The sequence below is a fragment of the Pezoporus flaviventris genome, unplaced genomic scaffold (assembly GCF_033815535.1).
Source record: "Pezoporus flaviventris isolate CSIRO_AGI_PZ_B2104156 unplaced genomic scaffold, CSIRO_AGI_Pfla_v1 ptg000005l, whole genome shotgun sequence".
Taxonomy (NCBI): Eukaryota; Metazoa; Chordata; class Aves; order Psittaciformes; family Psittacidae; genus Pezoporus; species Pezoporus flaviventris.
The window spans coordinates 10,987,791-11,007,829 of NW_026892553.1; the positions used below are offsets into that span (position 1 = coordinate 10,987,791).

At 46.7% G+C, this 20,039-nt stretch overlaps 1 protein-coding gene across 2 annotated transcripts in view; it reads right to left on the reverse strand.

Annotated features, from left to right (window-relative positions):
- Positions 1-18,045, reverse strand: part of RNF128 (ring finger protein 128) — a 38,932-nt gene extending 20,887 nt beyond the window's left edge. The window contains exon 1 of one of the 2 annotated variants that reach the window (XM_061446067.1): positions 17,273-18,045. In XM_061446067.1, the coding sequence (XP_061302051.1) occupies positions 17,273-17,678 (406 nt within the window). In that variant the 5' untranslated portion in view covers positions 17,679-18,045. Of the gene's footprint in view, positions 1-7,273; positions 7,733-17,272 lie in introns of those variants that run through there. The other variant, XM_061446066.1, reaches the window with a different exon arrangement.
- Positions 18,046-20,039: the final 1,994 nt, after the last annotated feature.

Here is a 20,039-nt window from a genome sequence, read left to right on the forward strand (position 1 = left end):
CCTTCCCCATTTCTGAAAGTCCAAAGTTTTGCATCATCTTTAAGCAGAGTGAAATTTAGTGCCCAGACTTTGGCCAATGTTATTTCACTTAGTCCATAAATTGGTTGTCTTATGCAACCAATGCATCTTCTGTGGCTTCCTCTCTCCGGGAGCCAGCTCACCCCATGGCTTGCCTAACACCTCACCCATGTACACCCATAAACAGTTCTTGGTCTTGGTGATATCAGCAAGTAATTTCAACTATACTTTAGTATCCAACCAACACCAAGTTTTCCTTAGAACTCAACTGGGTTTTTAGTATGGGAGAGAAACAGTTTCTCAGAAGCCACTGGAAGGAGAAGGAGAGGAAGCAGTCATTCTATCTGAAAGTTAAGCATTATCTTTCCCGGTGTAGAAGGGGTTTTCAGATAGGCTAGCTGACTGGGAGTTGTTCAGTGGCAGAGTAAGTCCAGATAAACTACAAATTCTGTTAAAAACAAAATCACCTCTTTTGCTTTACACAGGAATTAAATGGTCCTTCAGCAGACAACCAATGAACTGTTTTCTCTGAACACTTTAGAGGACTGAGAAGTGAAGGGTGCAGTTATTAACAGATGAAAGGCTGCAGGATACTGCAACAGCTCAGTAGGTTCTGCCACAGAACTACCATAGGATGAAGCACTTTTTAAGAGATTGCATGACCTTGCGGAGGAGTCTTCAGAGAATGCAGTCACACAAGAACCATTCAAAGTAGCACAGCAGTAACCCATCACACTTCCTTTTCCACCGCTACAGAAAGCCCCAGCTGACCACCACATAAGCCACATGCTCAGAAAAAACAGAATGAAAGAAATTACTTTTGATTGTTTCACATACAAGAAAAGCAGCAAAAAGCAGCCTTGAGAGCTGGAATTCTCAAGGAAAATACTTCCCTTAAGGGTCTCCTTAACTACAGCAGAATCACTATCTGAAGATTCTGCAGGGGATTAAATACAAACCCTGGCCTCGGTCATATGGTAGCTGGATCTTTGCTTTTATCTACATGATATGGTGCCTGCAGCAAATAACATCAGCACCAGCTATGCCCTCAGCCTTAGTCAAAGAAGCTGGTAGTATTCCCCTGGCATCCCTCCAACATCCACAAAAAGGCACTTACAGATCAAGCCATCTCCTGCACATGAAAGACACAGCTGACTCTCCAACAATTTCCTGCCAGATTAGCACATCTGGCTCTTCAGACATGTAAGAAGAATATTTGATATACTGTCTTTCAAGTTTAAAAATATGTAAGACATAACATCTTGAATACTGCTTATCTCACCATATCAAAATAGTAAGAAACAGGGAATTTCTAGTGGTTACCAAACAGACTGGTACAAGTTTTCTGTTATCTGTTACAGTAAGAGAAGGATCCAGGGAGACTTTAGAAGCAGCTTCCAGTGCCTAAAGGGGCCAACAAGAGATCTGGAGGGGGACTTTTTACAAGAGCCTGTAGTGGCAGAACAAGGGAGAATGACTTTAAACTAAAAGAGGGTTGATTTAGATATTAGGAAAAAGTTCTTCCCTGTGAGAACGCTGAGGCGCTGGCACAGGGTGGCCAGAGAAGCTGTGGCTGCCCCATCCCTGGCAGTGTTCAAGGTCAGGTTGGACAGGGCTTGGAGCAACGTGGTCTAGCGGAAGGTGTCCTTGCCCATGGCAGGGGACTGGAACTGGATGAGCTTTAAGGCCCCTTCCAACCCAAACCATGCTGTGATTCTATGAAAATATGCTAACAGCATACAGAAACTGAACTGATATTGCAGACATGATGTCATTCACCTTGGATGAAAGGCCAGTGCTGCACACAAAGCCATTGCATCTCAGCATCATACCGCACCACGAATGCAAAGGAAATAACTAACCTCATAGAAGTACTGTGAAACCAGGACAACTAGCTCTGCATTCATCAAGGGTACGATGTTAACAGAAAGTAAAGATTGCTCTCATTCACATGCACAAGGCCAGCTTTTATCAGGAATGTAGAACTGACTGAGCAGCGCCAAACCCAGCACTCATCCTCCATGATAGACATTGTCAGAGGAAGTCACCCTCAAACCTTCATTGCCCTTCAATAAGCTCCCCCCTTTGAAGAAGGGAGGGTGACTGAACTCATAGTACCAGCAGCAATTTAAACCTGGATAAGCTGTAGGTAGGTTTGTCCCTCCCCCTTCTCCTGCTCTTCATGCTCTCCACCCCAAACATTACCTGGCACCAACATACTGGTAGCAGCTAAGTGCTCACTGGAAACAAGTAAGTTTGAGAAAACTAATGACAAAATAATGTAAATCAACATAGTATAAGCCAGAAGACATTTGTCTGCAGAAAGATGCCAGGTCACATTTGATGCAGCAGGGAGCAGTGCTTAGTCTGACCGCTGTCTGCTCACTGGCACATTCAAGACTGGAGGCAAACAAGCACCATCATTGTTTTAGGGCCATATGTCCCACACAATGAAGCCTCTCCTACCACAGCTGTCACTCAGTATTTTAATTCATCCTTTCACATTTCAGCAGCCCAGTACAACCAAAGAGCAAGGTCACTTCACAGACCACTTCCAGCCTATCTCAGGGTTGGTGCCTACCCTACAGTTTTCTGTGGCACAGAGGTACCTAAATTACAGCAAGAAGAGCAAGGGTAGGGATCATAAGCTGTTAGTAGCACCAGTTAGTCTACCCTGCTTCTCAGTGCCTGTCGTGCTTGCTCACAGACCTCTGTGCTCACTGTTGCACCTTCACCACCCCTGCAGGTGGGATACCAGGGTCAGACACTGTGTACCATGATCAGTTATCTGAATGCTACTATAGCTGTGAAATGAGTTTATTCCACACCAGGCAGCCAGGAGAGCTGAATTGAGCACATAAAGACAAAGTTGCAGCGTATGCGCATCAAATGGCTGTTCTTGGACTCAAAGAGCTACAAACTTCAGGAACTACAGACTGCAGATATGATCTAGGCATGGTGGATCCATCAAGTTTCTCCTCGGTAAGGAGCTGGTGATAGGAAGGGCAAGATAATCTGCAGGCAGTGGCCAGAGCACATGGGAGAGCAAGTGTCATTAATTAGACCTTGCATCCTCATTCCTCACCTGGACATGCTCAGCCCAAGTCTGCACTCCCTGCAGAGGTGCGCTATTTGTTTACCCAACATTTATGAGGCCTCAGCACAGCCTGCCTTGGGACAGTCTGCCTCAGGCTAACAGGAACAGTTTCACAGAGCACAGCAGCTTTTTGATACCATGGCAAAGCTCTAGCTTGTTTGTGAAGATCATGCCTCACACGGAGTTGGAGCAGAATCACAGTGATACACTTTTGCCACACGCTATTTCCTCTAAGCATACAGAGATCAGCCTTCATCTCGGTGAAATTCCTGCAGAACAAGTTAAGCAGCAGTGCTACATATTTAACCTTTCCTTCTCCTTTCACCTATTGATGCAAGTTTATACTTGAACCAGATCTTGTTAGCCCAAGACACGTTGTTACTGCTTTAGCCAGAATTATTTAGCTTGCTCCCCCAGCATAAGCCCTCTGCAGATCAGGTGATGTGCTTCTCAAGGGTAGAGTTACACGAGAAGAGAGGAACCAAAGAGAATCATCACAATTGCTTTCTGACATGCAAAGAATCCTTCTTTACTAGAAAAATACCTGACACCAAAGAACACTTCCCATGGTTACCACCATGCCCTGACACCATCTAAGAGCCTGGCTCTACCTTAAAGCAAGGTCCACCTTTAAAACAAACCACCTCTTGTGCACTTTTTCCCCACATGCTACCGTTTTCCCTTGAATCAAATGTCTTTTTTCAGCAGGTCAATATAGATTACAGAAAGGTGCGGTTATAAGCACACAAAACTGTACTTTGAAACCCTGCTCAACCTGCCACAGAGCGGTACCATCTTCTTAAAAAGAGCACAATTCAAACTGAAGTTTGCCAGTTGATACGCTTTGTGCTTATAAAAGTACAAAGTAAATATTACTTTGGACTCCATTAAATCCTTGACATTCTATGTGTTAGAGAAGATTAGATAGGATTTTATCATATCTGATCTGGCTATTTATTGCATTTGGTTGTTTCTATTGCCTGAGTGGTTTGTTTGGTGGGGTTTTTTTTTAACTTTTTTAAAAGTTGGCACACCAAACTGTCTCCATACAGAGGACTGATACAAGCAGTAAAGGATTCAGACTAAACATGATGATTGTAAGACAAGTTGTCTCTGGAAGGAGGATGACCAGAAAAACACTGCTGTCAAGTACAGGCACATTTAAGTCCCTAAATCAGAAAGCTGCTTCAAAAGCCTAGCTTGACAGCCCCAGAAAAAGGCACACTGTACTTTTACATAAGTTTCTGTTAATAACTTCGTGTTCTGCTGCTACCGAAGTTCTGCAAAACGCATGTTGTACCATATGCTTTGTCAAAGCCCACCCAGGGGGATCTTGCTTCTCTGCCAGGCAGATGACAGCTTCCATGCCTGGCATGGAGGGGAGCCCTGGGTGCCACTGCAGAGCAAACAGGAGAAGATGCCACCAGGACACCTCAGGAGATGGTAAAGCCCTGAGGCTCAGCACCCCTTCAGCCCAGCAAAGCCACTTCCTGGTGCTTCCCACTGCCTCAGCCTGGAGGAAGTGCTCGGCCTTGCTTGGTTTCACTTGATGGCAAATGATGGCCCAGTTAAAGCAGAAACAAAACCAGTTAGGAAACCCAGACTGTGAAGTCACCCTCAGCCACAGCTGTTACAGCAATGGCAGGAGTTGCACAAAACACATTCTCCAACGAGCAGGGTTACCTACACCACTGCCTCCAGAAGAGCTGGAGCATCCAGTGCCACCTTTGGAGGCCAGAACAGGAAAACCCAAGCCAAAATGCAATTCAGCAAAGACCACATGACCAGCTCTTACCTCTTAAGTTTGAGCTCAGCCTGCAGCACTGCACTGCATCAGCTTTGTAGAAGGAACATCCTGACTTAGCAGGGTGAATGAGGCTGATTGCTTGTAGCTTGCTTCCTCTTTGCCATGCTGCGCTGAAAGCCTGAAACGTTTCTCACATTTGACTGGAGAACAGTGGCTCCCAGCAGCAGCACAGGGCAATGGTGGCCCAAGCACAGTGTGCCACCAGAGCCCAGAGAGCACATGGAAGAGGTGAAAATAGGGACTTGCAGGCAACCATGACAATAGGAAAAGTCAAGTCCAGAGAGGAAGACAACAGAAGGTGGAAAAAGAGAGAAAATGAGGGACTAAAAGCAACAGCAGCAACAAGCTTAGCTCAGTAATTGCGCTAGGACACAGTCATGCATATGAAATAAGCAGTTTGACAGAAGCTGTCTTCTCCCAGAAATCCCTGTGCTATTTGTCTACGGTTCTGCTGGGATGTTTCAACATGCCCTCAAGCCCATAACCCAGCACAGAGGATAATCAGGACAGCTGATTATGTCAGAGCCACTCTGACATAAATCCCTCAGCAGAAAGCTTAAGACAGCGTAGGAAAGGAGAGAGCAGACCCTGCAGAGAGCAGATGGCTCATTTCAGGAGGTGGCTCCTAGCATTAAGATTACGACGCTGTAGATCTCCAGCAGCCAGGATGGAGGAGGGGGCAGGAGCACATATACCTTCCCCTCAAGGTTCAGCAGTGACCTCCCGAGGTCAGCAGTGCCAAAGGAGCTGCAGGATTAGGCAGGAGCACTGTGAACAGTACTCGGGGCAGGGATGCTGCTGTCGGTTCTACAGGAGCAACTGACCCAGCAACAGCCAGATCTTGATAGCATTTGTCAGCAGACAATTTGATTACACAAGAAAGCTCTTTCTCAGAATGGGCAGACCCCATCCAGATTGTATGTTTTGAATTCTTAAACCAGAATACAGACAGTCATGTGGCTCATTAAAATGGCACACAACTAACTTCCAGAGGCAGCTACTGTTTCCTTGTCTTACCAAAACACGTCCACCACTAACAGACAGAAATTCTCTTCTAAGAAGGGTGCTGCAAGGATGCAATTATTTTCTAAACCAGTCAAAGCTTTAAGACTCACTATTCATTTTCACTGTTGGGTTTCTCCCCAGACAACATGGCTTCTCAAAGCAGAATACCAACACATCCGTGAGGTGTGTGTGCATCAATGCCAGAGCTAGGGGCTGGTCAGAGCCACACCACAGACAGCTCACCTGTGCCTGCAGGGCCCCTGCTCTGGGCTACTCCCAGAGCGTACTTGCACAGCTTTCAGCCCAGGGCTCCTTCTTAGGAAATACAAATCTCATTCTTCATAAGAAAAATGGGCAGTTCAGAACATAGAATACCACCACAAAAACCCACTGCTGGCAAGTAGGAGGCTTTCCATAGCAAGAGAAGAGAGGCTGTCATCAGCCACTGTAAAACAGAAACAAGCTTTAAAGGGTGTTAGCCACTTGCTGATGAAAAGTTGCCTATGAAGGAGTCTCATACTCTGCCTGTTTCTGAGCTGGTTAGTGTGCAGGACATGGAAGTAAACAGCATTTGGGTGTGGAAACCCAGCCTATTTCAGGGCCCAAATCTACTCCATAGACTTTACAGGTGTCCTGGTTTAGGCTGGCATAGAGTTAATTTTCCTTCTACTAGCTGGTACAGTGCTGTGCTTTGGCTTTAGTCCTTCCTCTCTCTGTTTCCTATTTTTAGTGTTATAATATTACACATTTATTTCAATTATTAAACTGTTCTTATCTCAACCCGCTGTTTCTTACATTTTTCCGGTTCTCCTTCCCAGTTCTGCGCTGTAGAGTGGGTGACCAAACAGCTCCGTGGTACTTAGTTGCCGCTTGGGCTTAAGCTACAACAGGCTTTACAAAACTCAGCATCCGTTGGCTCCGAGCAGCTCCTTGTCCGGACTCGAAACCCAAACAAGGCGGAGAGGCGAGTCCCACCTTCACCCGGCACACCTGCAGCCAGCGCCCAGCCCACCCGGGCCAGAGAGCTCTGCTCGCCCTCGGCCCACAATAGCAGCCTCCACTATTCTGATAGTTACTCATTAATCAGAGCAAATTCAACAACAGCAGCTCCGTGCACGGCACCGACCAGTCCAGGCAGAAACTCCTTGTGCGGGAGCGCCAGGAGGAAATTCCAGGCTCCTACCGAGCATCCCAGCTGGGCACGTTTAGAGAGGGCTGAGCCAGCTGGGGGCGAAACCAAGACGTGTCCTCGCACCCCGCGGAGGAGAGGGAAGCGGCAGCTCCCAGCGCAGGGCCCCTCACTCTTCCCCAGCCCGGTCCCCCTCCTCCCCGGCCCGGCGGCTCACCGTGGTGGGACATGGGCAGCACCTCGTTGCCGGTGCCGCGGTAGTTGTAGATGACGGCGGCGGCGGCTCCGCGATCCGCGGCCAGACGGATCTTGTCGGCGAAGGAGCAGCCGCCGCCGCGCTGGATAAGGGCGAGCCAGCCCTGGGGGGAGCCGCTGCCGCCGGGCGGGGGAGCGCTGCTGAAGTTGGTGCGGGCGCTGCAGGCGTTGAAGGAGTCGCGGCCGTCGGGCAGCACCAGCAGCCCCGCGGCCGCCTGCAGCGGCGAGTCCTGCCCGTACAGGCCGCTCTCGCTCGCCTCCCAGCCGCTCCGGTTGCGGTCAGCGCCGTCCTCCCACGACACGTTCAGCCAGGCGGTCCAAGCCGCCACCGCCGCTGCCCCGCGGGGACCGGGCGGCGGGGCTGCGCCGAGCAGCGCGGCCAGCGCCAGCAGCGCGGCCCGCGGACACATCCCAGCGCGGCTCAGCTGAGCTCGGCTCGGCCCGGCCGCGCCGCCGCCGCCGCCTCCTCCTAAAATCGCCGCGGCCGCTCACGGGGGAGGAGCGGGGCCGCCCCCCCGCGGCACGCCCCCCCCCCCCCCCCCCCACCTCCCGCCCGCTGCGGGAACCCCACCGGGAGTTCCCGGTCCCGCCGCACCCCCGTGGCCAGTGCCGGGCGCTGCGGCCGTGGGTGAGCCACGGCGGGGGATGCGGAGCACCGGGGTCCCCCCTCCGGATCGCCTCCCGGGGGGGCGCGGTGAGTCCCCCACACAGGTCACGTCTCGGAAGTGATGGTTCTCCTTGACATCATCTGTCAGGGGCGATGCGATCACTCCCCTCCATCACCTCCCGGCACGGTGGGTGACGCCCCTCCAGGCTTCCTGCCTCGCACCCAGCAGAGAGAGCACCAGTGGGGAAGCAGTGGGCCTGTGGGGACGTGCTCAAGGGGCTGACCCCTCTCAGCAGCCCCCAAGCACAGCAGCACCAGCAGGTGGTGCCCAGGCATGACCCAGCCTGCTCCACACCGCTGAGTTAGTATTTGCTGAACGCTCAGCAACGCGCGGTATCAGTCCTGCCTAAAATTGGTTTACAGAATACTAGGTTAGCTGTGTTAACAGAATGGCTGCAGACATGAGCATGACATGGTGTAGAGCCCTGCCAGAGAATATGCGGGAAGAAAGGACAACAGGAGAAACAAGAACACTTTGAGCTCCTCTTCTCTGCAGGGCTGCTCCTCTGAAAGGCTCTGCTCCTACCTGCCGCTCTGCAGGAATTGCCCCCACACCAGGAGCTGCTCAAACACATCCCCAAAAGGCCACGTGTCACTACGCACAGGCTGGGTTTCTGGATGGGAGCCCATCATTTAGAAAGGATTATTCCTGTGCAGCGATTACATGGCATAGGATCTGCCTGTGCAATCATCAACAAAATTAGTGTAAACACAGAGTTAAACCCTGATAAGAGTCAACACTGCTTAGTTTTTAATGAAAGCTTTGGGCTGATTCTGAATCCATGGGGCTGATAATCAGGAATTCAGTGCTGATCTGTGGCACACATTTTCCTTTGCTTGTGCTTGTACTAAGCACAAATCAAATCGAGCTCAGGTTTGAATGACTGCCTGGAGCAGGGGCTCCAAAACCAACCCACTCCACTAGTGTCTACCCCTGCTAGCAGAGCATCCACAGGTTTTTGTGGCTCAGTAGCACAGGGAGATCAGTGTCCATTCTTGCAGCGTGTGGAACAGGTAATGAAGAGCAGATGAAGCAATTTACTAAAGATCAATATTGCTAAACACACACAGCTTACTGAGCAAACCCTTTTGTCCTAACCTAAACAAACCTCTCATTTTCTCATTCCACATCTAAGTAGAGAACTTATTTCAACAGTAAGAGCTCTAGCTATAATAAGAAGTCTATCTGTAAGCCATCAGAGAGACGTGGTTTTGTTTTGAAACCTGTTCCACATGGGTGCAGGGAATGACTTAACAACGCTCTGAGAATATATCCAAGCTTTATGCAATTGACAGCAGCCAAAGTGCTTCAAATGACTCCAAAGTCTTAGGGGTGTTTAGCTCTGTCGTTTTCACCAAGATAAAATTGGACTGAAGACAAAGATTGGAACCCCCTAGGGATACAGAACTTCCTGTAGTCCTGGGGGTTTTGGGTATGAGGCTTAGCCATGGTCTCTCACACTTCCATATGCTGCTGGTGCAGCTGCAGGGTATGGACTGACAAGGCACAGCAGCGGCTCAGTGCTGGGTGTAGTATGTAGTGATGAGCACGGCTACTCATCAGCTCTGGGCGTAGTAACTACACCTCTCCTCAGCCACCGCCGGGGAATGTGCAGGCTGCCCAGGCGACTCCTGCCTGGTGCCAGAATGTCCACAGCAATCTGACCAAAGCAAACACAGAGCCTGAACCTGAACTTCTCACTTCACAGCACAGAGCGCAGTTAACAAGAAATAAAATTGCTCTAAATGTGACTGTGGACGTTTTGCTGCCCTGGCATTATTCTGGTAACAGGTTTCTGACTCCCTGCTCGGGCAATGTTTCCACTCATTTGCAAGTAACGGAGCGAGCAAACAGCAGGCACAAACAGCTTGCTCACCCTGGCTGAGGCATTGCTCAGGTATAGCAAAGCAAAGGAAGTCAAGCGTTTGTACTGGGGGAAAAAGCGGATGCGTGTGCTGGTGGTGGTCAGCCCAGCCAAGGGAGCCAGGTGAGGTGGCCAGGACAGTGTCAGAGCACACAGGGACACCAGCAGAGTTAAACCGGTATGTTTTAAAACCAGCATTCCCATTGTACCTATTTTGCACTGCATATCCGACACTGAGAGCTTTCTGGGCTCTCATTCATTAAATCTTCTTCCATAGTGATAATTAATAAACAGACCTGCAGCCTTACTGAAGCATATCCTTCACTTGTGTTTGCAAATGTGGTTTGTCTGATGGTTTCCAGCCCAGTTACCTGTGACTGCAGAAGCAGCTCCCAGCAGAAACATGTTGAGCAGCAATTAAAAATAGTCATTGCTGCCAGGAAGGTTGGGGGGGTCAGGGAAGAGCAGCGCTGATAGGGGATTTTTCACTGTTTTGTTTTGGGTTTCTTTTCCTTCCTTTACATAAAAAGTTGAGATTTTATAGTTTGGAGAAAGCACATTCGGTTTGGAGAAAGAAGCCAGGCACTGCAGGGCTGTGGCACATAGCACAACGTATTATTAAGCAGTAGTGCAACTTCTGCTAATTTGTTTATGAGAGCTTTCTAATAGTTCCTGAAATTGAAAGCACTGTGGCCCATGATGACTATCATGTCAGATGCGAGAATGACAGGGTAAGTAGCTTTAATGGGCACCCACAAAATCAGAAGCGGAATTGCATCTGAAATAGGTGGAGCATGAAGGCATTTCTGGCACAGATCTGATGATGATTTTTTTTTAACCTTTAAAGATTTTTATTGTTCAAAAATTTATGCTGTATAATTCTGGCTTCCATTTTTTCCCCATGGCTACTGGTGGAGACTCAGAGAAGTTCAGAAAGTAGGGCATGCCTTTCAGATAAATCAAGTGAAATCTTGGGAATGCTGTCACTGCCTTCTGCAGGGATGGACCCTATCATTATCTGGAGCTTTATCTTACTTGAGTAAATATTTAAACATCTATGTTTTTCAAGATAAAAAAAATGTGTATGCTAAATATTGCTTTTTGATGTCAAGCCAAGTCACTCGGTATCTTGCTGATGAGACACCTGTATGTTCATGTCCTTCAAAACTGCATTTGTTTCTTATTCAAGTACCCAGCTCAGGATCTCTCTCTTTGGAGGAAAGCTTTCAAGGACACAAGAAATCTGTTGGGGCAAAGCATGACAGGATCCAGCACTGAACGCTCCAAGTGCTGCACATGGATCTGAACCATGTCTCTGGACCTTCTCTACTGAACACTGAAGTGGAAAGGAGAAGCACTTATAAAAATGGAAAAAACAATCAAAAGCAGCACCCTAAAATGGAACCCAGCACTGAATGTCATGGGACACAAAAATCCATGAGCAAACGTTACCCTGAATCATAAGTTAAAGACAACAGATGTTGCATTTCCTTATCCCAAACCAGCTCATGTCCATGACCAACAACAGAAGGGGCTTGGGCAGACCTCTTGGTGCTCTAGAGTAGGTAACAGTGTGGGTTAAAGTGTCCCAAGCTTTTAAGCTAGCTGAGAAAAGAATTAAGGTGTGAGAATGGAGCTTGTGGTCCTTTGCTGCTTTACGAAGAGGACAGGCTCACGCTGGAGGAGGTGTTGAGACTGGAAACCTGCCCACCTCCTGCCCGTGGGCTTAGGAGCTTCCAGGAGAAGCTGAGGTGATCCCTGTGGCTTGGTGCAGAAGACACATGGAAGTTGCCAGTTCCAGCTAAGCTTCACGATGAATCTGGGAGCTTGTTTGTCTGTAACACAACGAGGAAACTCCAGCCTATGACTGTGTTCGCTGAACATGGAAAAACCCCAGTGCATCAGATTGCCCTGCGTGCTGGCACCGAACGCTTTCCTTCAGGTAGCCAGATGTGTGCAAGAGTCCCCAGTGCCAGGGAAGCAAACACTGTTCCTCCTGTTCCTGGCACAGTGGGACCAATTGGTGTGACAGCAGTACCTGTGACCTCTGTGCCCAGAGAATATGGGTGAAACTGTCAACAAAGGCAGAAGATATAAAAGGAATGGATGCTCATACACTGGTTTGCGTGCACTCCTCCTTTCATCAAAGAGACTTGCAATTTCATGAAATCATGTTTTCCAGCTCTCATTTCAAAGGAAGCTGGTTGATAAATAGAAATAAGCCATATCTAGGAGGTGCAAGCAAATGAAAGTGAAGATAAAAGCGTTCTCCACAGGTGATTCAAGGAGCCTGGAGCAAAAACAAACAAACAAAAAAAAAGCACCTACAATTCCTCTGAAAAATTGAAACTACAAAAAAATGTACAAGAAAATGCCAGAACTTGCCAGACAACACGTACTTTTGGTCTGCTTTGGTTTCACATGGAGCTGAAGCGTGATGCTACTCAGACACGTTGATTCAGTGGTGGTCTTTATTCAGTGACAGTGGAGTTTCCAAGCAGGGGACTGAATCAGTGGTTTCCTTCCCCTGCAGAGTGTTGGGCAATCTCCATCCAGACTTGGAACCAAGATTTTCCATATAATGCACGTAATGCAGTTGACCAACTGAGGAGCATCAGGTGGCTGGAAGTCTGAACACATCCTCAAGAACAGAACTGACACTTAGCCCTTTGAGGAAGAAATGAGTCCAAGTCAAAATGCTTGCACTTTCTGGCTTTGTTTGGGCATATGCACAAACTAAAGGACCACACATTGCAGCCACTCACAGAAATCAGTAGCATTGTCATCAGGAGCTTTGTCATCCAAGGTGCGAGTGTACCTAGTTTCAGTTCTGACTTCATCTCCATCAAATCTGCACAGGCCTTTGTGAAAAACTCACTACATCCAAGAGGGAAAGCTTTGCGGTGCCTCCAGCTTGTCCTGAAAACCTTGTTTATGGGACCAAGAGCCAAAGGCAGAAACACACCAAATAGGGGCCTTTAAGATCACACAAATGTAAAAGCTCAGCTTTTACAGCTTAATTAGGATGTAAGTTGTGACAAACTTCAGTGACCCCCGTAATGTCAGTGGGAGCTTTGCAACGGCCTCAAGAGGCCAAAGACTTGCCAGGCTCGCTCCTTCCTTCCTTCCAGCCTCAAGAACTGTTGACAAGCTGCAAGAGGCACCTGCCACCCCAGTAGAGACAGCCCCAGAAAGGGGGAAACAAGCATTAGAGCAAAGCATTGAAATGCTAAAAACAGGAAGGAAAAAATCCTCTCTGGGAAGGTGTGTGAGATTTAGGGGTTTGGTGCTTGGACCCAGCAGCAGCTGATGGGGTTAACAGGATTGCCCAAGCTCCAGAGGGCCACCCTCACAGAAGTTTTTCTCATGTAATTTCTTGTTTGTGCCCATTGCCCCTGTTTCTTTCACTGGCACCACTGAGAGCAGTCTGGCTCCTTCATGTTTAACATCCCTGGCCCCACCAGGAATTTGTACACAGGGATGAGGACCCCTCAAGCCTTCTCCAGATGGACCCGCCCCAGCTTTCCCAGCCTCTCCTTGCAGTGATGGCTCCCACTGGTGAAGGGCTGTGTGCTTCCTTCCTGCTGCTGCCCTCCCTGCACCTGCCGCTCTCACTGCATCAAAGACATGGAACCACTCAAACAATCTTCTCAGTCAATAAATGGAGCAATTTAGTCTATGCTGTGAGACCACGGACTTCATGGAGGCACCAGGACTCCTGTTAGCAGAGCCACTGACTTCACAAGGAATAAAGGAAGAGGAAAGTTCATGGCATGGGCTTTGCATGGATGTTCTTGGAAGTTCATTTGGTTTTATGTCCGGGTCCTACAGGCTCTTCAAAGCTAAGACAGAGAGCCTACCTTTTTCTATAGTAAACAAAGGTGATGATGCAAAATGTGCTGTAAAACAGAAATGACTCTGAAGATCAAATAAGCAATGATATTGTAGAGAGTTAAGATGGTGAACCCAAGCACGATTTTATACCAGCTTTCATATCAAAAGATAAAACCAAACTCCACTGTCAGGCATTTAGCTCACTAGTTTATAACAGGTATTGCACCAACAGCTAAGAAGATCCTGTCTCAAAATACTTCTGAGATAACAAAAGTTAGACTTTGAGACTACAGAATAGCCTGGAAGCAAGCTGGAAGGAAATGCAAATCCACAACATTTTCAACTGTTGTCAGGATTGCCAATTATTTCTATTGTACAGACAAACGGAGATACCTGCTTGCTGCCAGAAGATGTTCTTGGAGGCTTTAACCAGTACGAGAGTTAGTTCCCTTTCACTGGGTCTTAGTAAATCCCTTGGAGACATTTTACATATTGATATTTTAGCTTAGCTATTCTATGGGGCCAGTATCCAAATGGCAGCAATAATGGTGTGTCAATGTTTATTTTAATACACCATCCCCACTCTCCTATTTTCTCTTGTAAACAAACAGGAAATAAGGGGAAAAAAATCACAGTGACAGGGGGATACAGCCTTCTACCAGCCTGCGCCAGAACCATCTACAAAGCACGGGCCCAAACCAAGCACCACTGTTCTGCTACCATCGGTGGTCAGGTGTTTGTTACTAAACAAAATACCTTGTTGAAATTCATCTGGTTTTCAAAACCTCTATGATTCCTAGAATTTCCATTAAAGTTTCAAGGAGTGCTGCTGGTAATCTGTTGTTACAGAAGCAGATGCCATTTCCAAAGAAGATCAAGTGTGTGCTGAACTACTAAGAGGCATCTTTTCTCTTAGTAAAAGCTTAGTCCCTGAACCACTCGCTCAATCTTACTTCATGCAAATAAGCCACAAACACCTACAGAAAATCTTTCAGATTATAGTAAAGCATTTTCCCACCAGTGATTTGTGTAATTGGAAAGGAATGGGAAAGTTGTCACTGATAACTTGGCCTCTAGAATTTTCCATAGTAAAAGCTTTCAATGTATCAGCTTTATCTTACGTCTGTGTATGAAACAACAAACTAATTCCCTGTGACAGATAAAACAGGTGATAGGTAAAAGGAACTGTGGCAGAGGATGAGGAAGGAGTCGCCAAGAAGGGCCTATTTTCTCTTTGTTCCTTCCCAGCAACTTTAAATTACCAGTGTTTCCTGCTCACCTGGACTTTGCCCATTGCAGACTAAGCAGGCGTTTTACAACGTGAAACACATACATAATATTGTACTGTTCTAACAGAAAATAAGGCTGGCTGGAAAGCTCTATCGATTTTGTGTTAAAGTCGGCAGGAAGTGAGGAGGGTGGTGAGAAACTGCAGCCAAGGCCCCAAGGCCTAATAAATAACCAAGGTGATGGGATTCCTGTAGCCTTGTACAGTAGAGCCATACAGATGGATGGCTGAAGATGCCAGGGCTGGCCCCAGCCGGGAGCCAGGTGATAGGCCTGGAGACCGCTGCTCCTTGTTGAACCAGGAGCTGGCGGATTGCTGCCAGCAGCAGGGCAGATTTCTCTCACTGCCCTGCCAACAGGGCGTCTCATCTCCAAAGGTCCCGTACCCAAACGTCAGAGAGGATTCATCACCACGTCTCCTCAGACCTCTCTGGGTGATGCCACCGTTGGCAGATTCCAACTGGATTTCCTTCCCCAGCCCTGTGAGCAACTCTGCTGGAAAAAAATAGGTCATCTCCAAGCACCATCTTCCTCTGAGTGCTGCTGCAGTGACCACCCCTCTCCCGGGATGCTTCTGTTGTACCTAAGGAATGTACAGCTCCACACTTTGCGCTGAGGGAAACAAACAAAAGGAGAAGATGCATTTCCTGCACTGATTAGATGAAGAACTCCTCTCAGTGAAGTATTTTGCCCTCACTGTGTTTAACACACGACTACCGCACTGATTTACAAACTCTCTTCGCAACTAAACAGATTGTCATAGCTACTTTAGTCCGATAGGATGATTAAAGGAAGCAGTCCTATAAAAATCACTTGTTTTGAGTAAACTAAATGATTAAATTAAGAAAGATGGGGCTTCATGTCTCATGAAATAGACTCTTGGGTGATGCCTCTGCTGCTTTCAAGATTTTAAAAACATTATTAGTTTTAGAAAAATAATATATCTGAAAAATATCTGCTTTCAGAGCTTATCCTGAACTATCACTTTACTTCTGGACCCTAGTCCAGCTGTTGTATTAGTGACATTCCAGTCATCCAGCATATCTGAACAAGGTTCCATCCCATTCCGTGGCCCTCTGGAGGAACAGGCTTCCCTGAGCCAGGTGGGGCCACCACCACTCAAGAGGCAGGACAAAAGCTCTGGATTATTGGCCACACATTTTCAGTGTGTGTAAGCTCCATTTGCAAACGCTAGCTCCTTGCAAACACTACCACTATTGTGGTATCAGGAGAGTCAAAGCTGGCTGTGTAGCACAACAAGCTGCTGCACTGTCAGTGCCGTACAGTACAGTTTTTAGTATGTTTAGGATCTTTACCTTGTTTAGAATGCCTTTTTGTTTTGAGCTGAGCCTTACACACTGTAAAGCACCTGTGATGCTCCTACAGATGCGTAACAGAGACCCTAAGCCTGGCTGCCCCTGTGTCAGGCAACTCCTGTCCACTGCCCCAGTGTGGGGTACACAGCCACAAAGCCCCTGAAGGGAGAACCCAAACCAGCACAGGGCTGTGGCCAGTAAAACACTGGTTCATGACCACGAGGAATCGCTCAGTTTGCTCACAGAATCAGACAAGAAAGGTTTAAGCCAAAGGTTTCCCAGTGCAGCCCCACCAAAGTATATTTCAAGGAAATAGTACATACATGTATGCTTTGTACTAAAATGCTTATTAGATGGGTTGACCTAGAGGAACACAAACAGAAATAAAAGCCAAGCAATATAGTATCACAGCTTACTTCTCGGTTCTTCTCTAATGACGGATCCACAGGTGTGAGGGCCAAACAGCCAGTTACAATTATTTTGGATAACCTTTTATTGAAGGAATTAGGGATCCCAGTAAGAGGTGGAGGTCGGCCACAATTCAGACAGGACTAGGACAATTTCGGAAAAACCTCCAGTCAATCAAAGAAGAAAAAGCCCCCAAGATCTGGCTTTCAACCTGCAAAGCATATACCTATGCTGCAGACACTTGTAGCTTCATTTGTGTCCTCTAACCTTGTCTGCCTTCAAACCGACACTGTGGGTCTCTCTACATCACCGTATAAAACAATTTGTGTGTACAAGTAAAAACTGGTACTAACTCCAAGACTCACCAGTTCAGCTACACCGTACCAAACTCTGACCACATCAGCAGAGTATTTCTTACTAAGCATTTAAGACTCAAATTACACAATACTTTCCCTCCCTCTTTGAATTCCTTGATTAAAGCAACAATCATCCCCAAACACAAATGGTTCCTCATAGCCTGTGCTGCCCTGGCCCAAACTTTGGGGAAATAACCATGTTTCAGCGCTTCACACTGCGATACTCACCAGGATGCGACATCAGGACGGTGCTGTTGCCTTTGCCCAGCTTGTTGTAGATCACAGCTGCTGCCGCACCCCTCCTGGTTGCCACTTGAATTTTTTCAGCAAAACTGCAATTGCCTCTCTCAATCAGTGCTATCCACGGTGGTTTTGTGACGGTGAAGCGGGTATTTGCATCACAGGCTTCAAGATTATCAGACACAGGAATGCCCACAAGCCCCTGAGCACTAAGTAGAGGCGAATTTAATCCGTACAGTCCACATACGCAGTGCTCGGACACAGACTTGTTGCTAGTGGTGTCGAAATAGAATAAACTTAGAGAAGCACGCACAGAAAACGCTTCTGTAGTCTTAAATAGAATACTGACAACCAACAGGTGGCAGAAAAAAATGAACTTCTCCACTTGCTTCATTGCTGATTCACAAAATGCAGACGTCTACAGATATTTGCTTCTGGTGGCGACAGTCCTCGGCTCACAGTCTGCCGAGGGTTTGACGTTTCTGTTCCAACAGGAACTTGACACCACCCAGGTGAGTCCTCAAGGTGTCAGTGAACTTATCTGGAGTGGAGGCTGGGAACAGACACAAGTGACACACCTGCCTGTTGTGAAGTCCAGACACAGACTGAAGGACGTTCAGCTCTGACTTCCTGCTCCTTTCTCATGAAGAATCTTTCTCCACACCCTTCCCTCCCATTCTGCACAAATTCTAGCTCTGATAATGCTTCCTAAGGCACAGCTCGAGCCCCCTGCTCCTGTTTCAACACTAACGTCACCTTGGAGGAGCAGGTCATCTTTCATTCAATGACGTAAGCTCAGGGCTCTCGCTTCACAATGCATCTGTTATGCAAATGGCCTTGTTAGAAAGGTCAAAAGCAGAGGGAGGGAAATACAAAAAGAATTTTACCCATCTTATAGGCTAAGACAACCAAGTTGCTCCCTGCATTTCTCCTTTTAGCTTCTTTCAGTCATCAATTCTGCCAGGTCCAGCTTGTTCTGGTGTTTATAATGGACTGATTTTAATATTGATTAAAGTATGAGATATAGAATCACCAAAACTGATCACAAACTACCACTTCCAGCCCATTTTCACACTGTAGTTCACAATTTACACCGAGATGTTCAAAAGATTATCACACAATTCTCAATTTCTGGAAGCAGGCTTTTCTGGAAGTATTCTTTCTCCGAACTCAGGCTGTTGTATTCTGTAATGATTACAAATATCAACTATTGTTTTCTTATATTTGAATAGAAAAATGAAAACTGTACTAATGTAAGAACTCTGTAGTCCACAAATCATAATGTTAGAGACCTTTTTCTGTTTTTCTACAAAAGTCATGCTGCATGCAGTGATGAAAGCCAAGGGAAGCTGCAGCTGGGGGCAGACAATTTGATGGAAGCTCAACCTAGTTCTCCTGTAACGATTCTTTCTAAGAGTGAACATGAATGACTGTGGCAAGGATTTTTGGGAAACCAAAACAGCTTTCAGAAGTGAAAATGAAAACAAATCGAAATAAATAATCCAAGTTGTTTACATATATTTATTTACTTATATTCTCCAAGTTTTCAATGTTGCACTAGTTCTACATCACATTAATTAAAAAAATGATCTTACCGCTAAGATCTAACACTTACAAAGTTTTATACACATAAAAGTACCATTAGCTACAGAGTTTATCTTCCCCTGTTTTTCCTTGAAATTAGTGCTGGAAACATAAGAAACATGGAAATTTAAGATTTTACGGTACAGTTCTTCGGTTGGGTACGAATTCTACAGTTAGGGAATGTGCTCTTGTATTTTACCCTCAGCAGTGGCAATACACAGCAAGAAGGATGATTCCTATGGCATTCTGCAGGAGTAAGAATCTGTATGTTGGCTTAACACGGCAAAATCAACATGCTTTGACAGACCCAGCATGAAAAATACTTTGGTTTTGTACTTGTGTCAATAAACACCACCTGAAATAAAACAGCAAGTACTTTCTTTGCAGACGGGACCTTTGCCCCAGTGCTACAGTGCTGGTTTGGCAGGGAGGAGGGAGACAGTGGTGGAGCCATATATTAAACACTGCAAGACTTCAGAAACTGAACTTGGCATAGTAAGTTCAGTGTGACGTAAGGGATGGGGTAAGTGCTGCTGTAGAATGACCCAGAGTACTGAAATTCTGGGTCTACTGCAGGCATTGAATATTCTCTAGCTAGACACAGAGAGCCTGTGTATTTCACACTGGCACTTCGTTCTGCAAGATTAAATCTCTCTCCTTCCCAGCTTTTGCCATGAAAAATTTCAAATGACACTTCCGTAAAATAAAATTACATTCTTTAAAGTCTTACGTGTGCATTACACACACTCCACACCATTCTGGTATTTCTTTTAGAGTTAGGAATTCCTAACACGTAGGATGAAACGATTAATGCTATACGTTTAAAGTGTAGTAAGCAGTGCAAGGTGGCAAACACCCTTTGGTGCATTTCTACTGCATGGGGTGGAGTGGCTAAGACAAGAGAATAAAGTGGCACTCTGTGACAGTGCCAGCCACCTCTGTCTTTTCATACAAAGATAAATATTTAAAAAACTGCTTCTAGAAATAATGGTTTCATTAAAATCAGACTTCGACCTGAAGTATATCTAAATAAAAAAATACTTGCTGACACAGTCAGTGTGGCTCAGTTTGGTATACGAAGTGCTGGTGCTAATCCCTCTCACCCTAGAGCAATGGCGTCTTAATTGTCACATACCCCAAGACACAAAAATACACAATAACGTAATGCAAG